An 8,271-nucleotide genomic window follows, 5' to 3' on the forward strand; every position below is an offset into this window, starting at 1 on the left:
GATGAGTGTGTCAGAGGCGGGGCGGTTGGCGCAGGATAGAGCAGGGTTTAGGGCTGTTGTGCATAGGGTCGCTATGAGTCGAAAATGACTCGACGGCACACAACAACAACAACAACATAGGAATGGGCACTCTTCTCTCGTGTGATTAACTGTCTCCGAAAACTCACTGCAGGGTCAGCTATGGGTTGGTCCTGACTTGACGGTACACAAAAACAACAACAATATGCACATTCTAGATAGTCTCCTCAACTCCTGATTCCTTTACTCCTCCTTTCCCTTCCTTTCTTCTTGTCCAAAAAAATGTTCATCTTTCAAGATTATGCTCAAAATAGTCATTTTCACTAACCATGAATAGTCTGGTCTACACCGATACTTTTTGCCTGACTACGTTCTAATCAATAATTTCTTCCAGATTAGTACCACACATGTTTCTTATATTTTTATGTGGACTTACTAAACTACAACCTTATTGAGTATAAACATACCTCTACTGTTCTCAGCTTCTCTGAAATAAACAACACCGAAAACCAAACTCACTACTGTTGAGTTGATTCTTCCATTAGGGTGCTGAGGCTGTAAATCTTTATAGGAGGAGACTGCCCATCTTTCTACTCAGAAGAGGCTGGTGGATTTGAACTGCCATCCTTTAGGTTAGCAGCCCAACATGTAACACATACATCACCAGGGCTCCTTTATGTGGTTGTCAGGTGCTGTTGAGTACAACTCACAATGACCCTATGAAGAACAGATCGAACCACGTCCCATCCTGTCTGACACACTCCAGGCCACTGCTGCAGTCACTGTGTCAATCCATCTGGTTCGGGGTCTTCCTCTCCTTTGCTGTCTCTCCACCTTTGAAAGCATGATGATATTCACCAAGGAATAACCTCTTCTAGCAACATGTCCAAAGTATGTGAGACAAAGCTTTGACATCTTTGCCTCCAAGGAACTATCTGGCTGCACCTTCACCAATACATCTGTTTGTTCTTCTGGCCATCCATGGGATGTTCAGTGCTCTTCTCCAACACTGCAGTTCAAAGGCATAAATTCTTCCATCATCCTTATTCATTGTCCAGCTTTCAGATGCCTAGAAAGTGACTGAAAAGACTATGGCCTGAATCAGGTGTACCTTGCCCCTCAAACTGGCATCACTCCTTCTCAGTAGCTTGTAGAGGCCCCTGAATACAGACTTGTCCACTGCAGTACATCTCCTGATCTGACTGCTGGTACCAAGTGCACTGATTGTGGATCCAAGTAAGGTGAAGTTTTTGACAGTTTCAATCTTTTGAGTTTGGGCTCATTTATAGGAAATACTAATTCAATTGCTGTTGAGTAGGATTTAACTCATAGCTGACCCCTCCCATGAGTTTTCAGAGACTACATTTCATGAGAGGAGACTGACCATCTTTTTTTCTGTGGCGTGGCTGGTAGATTTGAACCACTGGCCTTTGGACTGGAAGCACAACACCCCACCTCCTAGGCTACCTAGGGGTCTTTATTGGACATGTTGTTATGTGATGTTGAGTCAAAACTGACTTATAGCTGACCCTCCAGCAGGTTTTCAGAGACCAAAAATCACATCGGAGAAAAATGCCCGTCTTTCTCCTATGGGGCAGCTAGTGGATTCGAGCCACCAGCCTTTGAGTTGTCAGCACAACACTCTACTGTTCAGGCCACTAAAGGTCTCTCTCTCTCTCTTAATTTGTCAAAGATTTCCTTTTATTTAACGCCATAATTAACATCCAGAGTAATAGCAGTAAAAAAAATCATGTTGACCAGGGACAATGTGCTGTCAAAGACATCTCCAAAGTTTTAAAGAACAAGGATGCCAGCTTAAAACTTAGGGTGAGCCTGACCCAAGCCATGATATTTTCAATTCTTTCCATAAGTAAAAGTTATTTTTTGCCTTTGAGTTGTGGTGTTAAAGAAGAATACTGAATAACACATGGGTTTGCAGAAGCACAAATAGATCTGTCTTGGAGGAAGTGCTCCTCCTTAAAGTCAAAGGTTGGTCAAACTATGTTTGCCAATGAATTGGGAATAACGAATGGGTGGGGGAGGGGAGGGGAAAGGAGGTTGAATAGCAAGGGCAGAGGAAATTTTGCAACAATTTTGTTTTCATCTGCTGTCTAGTGAAGTCTCACAGCAGACCTACTGAATTGGATCTGGAGTCTAGAAATCAAAATTTTTTAAAGTATGCTGAAAAAAAGAAATGCTAAATGAGAACAGCTGGCTGTGCTTAGGTTTACTGGGCCCACGGACACATCATGGCTGACAACGGAATGCAGAACTGTCACACTATCATGATTTGCTTTGATGTGATTCTCGTCCTTTGACACTTGTCTTTGAACCCAGCAGTCCCCTCTTCCATGGAAAGAGGACTTGAAGCTCTGCATCACAAATATGGCCTTGCTCACATAGAATCTCTCCAAGGAAAGTATTTCTGTGGCACTCAAAGGAAAGCAGCCAAGACTAGCAGTTTAGTTTTGACTCTTTTAATTCCTCTGGGAAGTCAAATCTATCCAGAACATACTACAGGCTCTTGGAATTTAGGCTTAGCAATTGGGGGGGGGGGCGGGATGGGGAAGGGTGGAAAGGGAGCACAAGCGGGAGAAAGACTCGGAGATCTAGTTTCTTATGCTTTTAATTGGAACCAAGTGATAGCTAAACGTGCAGCTGATTTAGATAAAAAGCCTGAGGAGCCTCCGACTGGCTCCCACAGAGCAGGCTTTCTGCGGTTGAGTACTACAGCAGTAAGATAACAAAATTAGATACGATCGAGGGGAAGAAAAATGCACAAAAGTCCTTGAATTAAAATGAATTGAAACCTTCTGGGAGAAAAGCTATTTGGTAAGCTCCATTAAGTCTATTGTAGATAGCTTTATTTGACAAAGCAGCATCCTGGCATGTGGAACAGGAAGGAAAATAGCTATAAGATGATCTGTCAGGGAGCTTCCAGTCTCTAAACGAATCAGATTCTGTGCAGTAGCCAATGCAGCTTTCAACGCAAAAGAGATACAGAAGTAAAATGCAATTATTGCAAAGCCCCACTGCGGCTAAGTCGATTCTGACTCCTAATGACCCTCTATGAGAGCATAGAACTGCTCTATCAGGCCTCCAAGGCTGTAAGTCTTTATGGAAGCAGCCAACCGTGTAGTTTCCCGAAGAGCTGCTGGTGGGTTTGAACCACTGACCTTTTAGTTAGCTGCTGAGCACAGTGACACTGTATTAAAGGCATACAAGTGGAATCAGCCACACGCCACTCCCCCGTCCCCCAATAATGTCTCAAACTCAGCAATTTATGAAGTGGATGTTCAAACTTATGATTGCATTTATCGCACAACACTGGATAAAAACTTTACACCCACTGTAGACACTGCAGTGGAGAGAATCCCATAAGTAGAAATATAATAAGTTATAAAACATTCTGGCTAAGCACTTAAATAATTTGAATAGTTCAATTATTAAACATTTTGTTTATTTTGGCTCCAAGTTCATGGCATTTATTTGCAGAAATTAGTTCGGTATTCTGAAGATGCTAACTAGACACTAACGACAAAGGGTTTATTCAATACACATGTTTGTTCATATGTTTAAGAATCTAACACACAGCAACAGTGGTAGAAACTCAGATATAACACCTAATGAATGCTTAAAAAAAGTCAGACTTAGTGACTGACTGACTTTCAGAAGTCAATCAAGTGGCTCAAAGCTGCTGCCTCACACCAGGAAATCAGACTGGAAAGATAACCAATCTCTCTTAGGCGCATGTCTACACACTCTTATACTGAGCATGTACTATGTACATGGTACTATGGTACCAGGTCCTGTGGTAAGTGGTGCCACTAGATAGTGAATTTCTCAATGGCAGGGCCAACAGATTATTCCCAATGTCTAGCACTGAGTTTGCCATAAAAAAATAGTTTTTGGATGAATGAATTCCTTGAACACCACTGTTAGATGGCTTTTATAATGTACTTCTTACATATGGGGAGGCTAAAGTTCAAGGACGGAGCTGAGGCTAGAACCCCGGTGTTTAACAGTGCTTTGCCATTGTATCTTATAGACTCCTACATTTTTTAAGATGATTTTCCTGAAAACACTGATCTTCTAGGTGATCCTCTTTTTCCCCTCTGGCAATTTCCTCACAAAAATTTACTATGAAATGGAAGGTTTCAAGGGTTGTCAAATTGTTCAATGGGTTTGCCCTATGGGTTCTACCAGCAACCCATACTGACATTGAGCCTCTACTTGACATTGAGGTCCTTAAAGTCTTTTTAACTGTCTGTGGACTTCCATTTGATTTCCAATATATTCTCAAGCAGCAGACAGGCAGGCAGTAATACTGTAGATACTTCTCCTTTGCTAGTAGATTCTCTTTTCTCTCTGTGATTGTAAATGGAAGACCCTGCAGAACATTATGCTGAGTGAAATATCTCAGTTACAAAAGGACAAATATTGCATAGGGCCACTGTTGTAAAACTGGACAGACATCAGGGTTGAGGGAAGACAGAAAGGGAGCGGAGGAATGATGTATATTGCATTGAAGCAGATCAGGGAGAGAACTGTTTAAAACAAACATATGAATGGGTATTCTTGTCATTACAGAAGTCCAGAGTGAAGGCTGCATAGTGGAGTGGACTTAGAGGGGAGGGATTGTATAACAATGAGTTTTTCTTTCTTTTCAAGAAGAGTGAATTGGGGGGTAGGGGGTGGGTATGGAGAAAAGTGCAACAATGCAGGACTGGAAACCCTAAGTCTCTGTAAAAATCATTAATTCATTAAAATTAATTAAAAAAATTTAAAAAGGCAACATTTAATTCTTATGCACACAAACTTAGAAAGCATTTCTTTTAGGGTTTTTAACATTTATGACCTTCATCCCAAATAAGCAACTACAATGACTTCCATATTTTCTTTTGCTATATGTGGTTTGTTTTTTTTTAGTACACTTCAATCTATAATTAATTCTGGTGTTGGCTGTAAGTGAGGGATGAATCTATTTTTTTTTTCTCTTAAAAGGGGGCTAGGTATCCATTTATGAATGTGGTATTTTATAGTTGTTCCTGCAAAATTTATTCCAGACTTCTTCTGGACTCACTAGTACACAGACCAATACTGTCTAGCTTCCCACTGGTCTTAAGAAAATTCACTGTTAATTACGTGCTGGAATGGACGAAGGGAATAAAACAAAGATATAGAAAATCTTACAATACAGTTAATAATCAGCTAGCCTTTACCAACTTTTTCTAGTTTGTGTCCAGTTGGTACATAAAACTTAATGGGTAGTAACGATTTTAAATATCCTTCCAATGAGTAGGTATTACTTAGATAAAACGAAGCAATTTTTCCTTACCTGATTCCTCAGTTTCTTTTGTTTCTGTTGTTTCTTCTATTTCATCATCAGACATTTCCATTTCTTCTTCTCGTCTGATTCCCATTAGTTCATCATTGTGAATGTTGCGAATTTCCTAAGGATAAAAAGTAGACTTTTTCTTTTCTTTCGTACTGGTTTACATACAAAATTCATATATCATGAATTTTATTTTATTCTTTATTTTTTCTTTATTTGTTTTATTCATGTACATTGTGTTTCACACATTCCTTCATCACACTGTATTTCAAATGATCAATTTCTATACATTGTTTTTTATAAAATTAATTATTATTGATCTTTGCCCATTACTAACCCATATTTTCATGTCCCCAGTAGAATGATCTTAATTCCTTTATTCAATTCCTCTGTCCACCAAACTCTGCCATCCCAATATTTTCCTCCCCTCCCTACTCACTACCCTCTTGGCACCTCCTCCCTTTCACTCTTTGATTTTTATACACATCTTACTAAGTTATCCTATTTTTACAATAATAGTCTTATGTGGTACTTGCTCTTATGAGACTAAGTTCACTCAGCATGATTCTCTCTAGACTCCCCCATGTTATATAATATTTTACAAAATGGTTGCTCCTGAGTGCTGCATAGTATTCCATCATGTGGTATTTCCTCAAAAAACTGACTCTAGAAATCTTACATGATGCAGCTATTCCACTGCTAGAGCATACCACAAGGAAAATAGAACAGAGACACAAACAGAGATTTGTATGTGTATGTTCGTAGCAGAGTTATTCATCATTGCAAGAAAATGGAAACAGCCCAAATGTTCATCAAAAGTATACTGGAAAGGATCAGATAAAGCGGGATGTTTTTGCCATTACGTGACAAAACCTCAGAGTGCTCAGCACAGTGACACTCATACAGCAAAAAACCAGACTGGAGTTGACTTTATCCAAATTAAAGGCTTCTTTCCTTACCCAGGCCCATCGACGACTCTTGCATTCTTCCCATCTTAGAAGAAGGCACTTTAGGCCATGAAGCATGCATCACACTTAAGTGGATCTCTGGACTTCCTGTTAGGGGACCTACCACTTTTACTTTACTCTATTTTAGCCTTTGATTTTCCTATTTGCTATCCTTTCCCTCTCGTGTTACAGTTTTACTCAGTGGGATTCTTAATAAAGTTTTTCAGGTTTGCAAGTTACAGCTAAAAATTAGCAGTCAGGAGTAAACTTCTACCAGACAAACCCTCCCATGGATAGACACTTTAAACTCTGGACAAAACATAAAACAAAATCCACAACCATTTGATGGCATTGGACAGTGAACAAAAGCAGTGTATTCTGAAGAGCAGCTGATACTTAGGAGACCTAAACAGCGTAAGATGAGCTTCCCAGTTTAAAGAGTCTTAGAGTCCGAGAAAAGACTAGAGTTAAAACCTCACTTTGGTATTGTTGTTATGTATTAATGAGTTGGAGCTGACCCTCCAGTGGGTTCTCAGACATCGTAAATCACACAGGATTTTGTCTAGTGGTGCAGCTGATGGGTTCAAACCACGTGCCTTCAGGTTGGTAGCGTGGTCTCTATGGCCTTAGAACTGGAAAAGAGTGTTCACAACAACCACGGCAACTGGAGAGTGTGTATGTGTGAATACTAGGGAGGAGAGAGCCAAATAAGGGGATTTCCAACGTTTGTATAGAATAAAATCTATCCAAATTTGTGCCTGGTTCACGCATGCACAATGAGGGCAGATTCAAAGCAGCAAAACCAAAGTTGAAAGACTAGAAGTGAGATTTGAGCTGCCATCTAACAAAGTTTTCCGTTTGGATCCAATGGATAAATTGACCTCCTCAGAACAAAGCAAATACGGTCAAGATGCTTTGAAGGAACATAATAGAATTCAGTTTTCACAAAATAATATTCACAATACCAGGGCAAAAATCTAGCACTGTTTGACACACAATGCATCAGAAGGAGTGATAATTCTTAAGATAAAAGACAATCAACACAGATCAACCCTGAAATGACTCAGATGTGGGACTTAGCACACAGGGATTTTAAAGCAGCTGTTAAAACTATGGTCAATAATGTAAAGAAAATATATGGTCATTAAAAAAAAAAAAGAACTTGGACTTCGCTGGGAGATCTGCAAGGACACCAGAGGCAGTTCCAGGCCGGGGTTGGCGACCCAGCCTTCCTGTCTGCTACCACTGCAGGTACTGACTACAGTTCCCAGAGGTATGTGGGGAAACACCATCTTTGTAAACTTGGACTTTGCTGGGAGATCTGCAAGGATAGCAGAGGCAGTTCCAGGCTGGGGCTTGTGACTCAGATACCCCACACCCATTTAGGCCCTCGGGCCAGGAAGACAATCATATTTGCCACATCTATAAGATATATCAACCTCCCCTAAAATACTCATGTACCATTGAGGATTAAGTTACGTGGGGAATCAAACTGGTTTCTGGCCTGAGTACATAGGGCCCACTAATCAAACAACAGGGCATTTCCAAAGAGTGGGGAAGCTATTCCAGAAAGGGGACAACAGACTTCCTCCTTCATTATTTAGGTTCTCCTGAGGCCCTCCCAAGGGGTATCAGTGTGCACTTCCTCCCTCCCCACTCACGTGAGTGTTGGAGTGTGCACACACCCACTACACATTTACTCTTGTTTCTGCCCAACCTTCTTCTGGAGAAGTGACGTCAAAAAAAAAACTAGCTACCACCTCAGACACGAAGAACTCTGCCACACCATTGGCCCGTAGAAAGCAGAGTTCTTCACTTGTCCCACCAGCCCAAAGAAAGATATCAACCCCCAAAGAAGACACAGTAGCAACGGATTTCTTGGAGCCAGAAAGCCTGATGGATCTTTCTGATAGTGATTTTAAAAGAACAATGATTGAATATTTTCAATGGATAAAAAAGAAACTGGATGAA

At 40.6% G+C, this 8,271-nt stretch overlaps 1 protein-coding gene across 1 annotated transcript in view; it reads right to left on the reverse strand.

Annotated features, from left to right (window-relative positions):
* ENOX2 (ecto-NOX disulfide-thiol exchanger 2) overlaps positions 1-8,271 on the reverse strand; it is a 210,546-nt gene that overhangs the window by 25,789 nt on the left and 176,486 nt on the right. The window contains exon 8 of the mRNA XM_006881795.1: positions 5,357-5,471. Within this exon, the coding sequence (XP_006881857.1) occupies positions 5,357-5,471 (115 nt within the window). The remainder of the gene's footprint in view (positions 1-5,356; positions 5,472-8,271) is intronic.

Source organism: Elephantulus edwardii, unplaced genomic scaffold (assembly GCF_000299155.1).
Source record: "Elephantulus edwardii isolate Elephantulus edwardi_28Jun2011 unplaced genomic scaffold, EleEdw1.0 scaffold00016, whole genome shotgun sequence".
Lineage (NCBI taxonomy): Eukaryota > Metazoa > Chordata > Mammalia > Macroscelidea > Macroscelididae > Elephantulus > Elephantulus edwardii.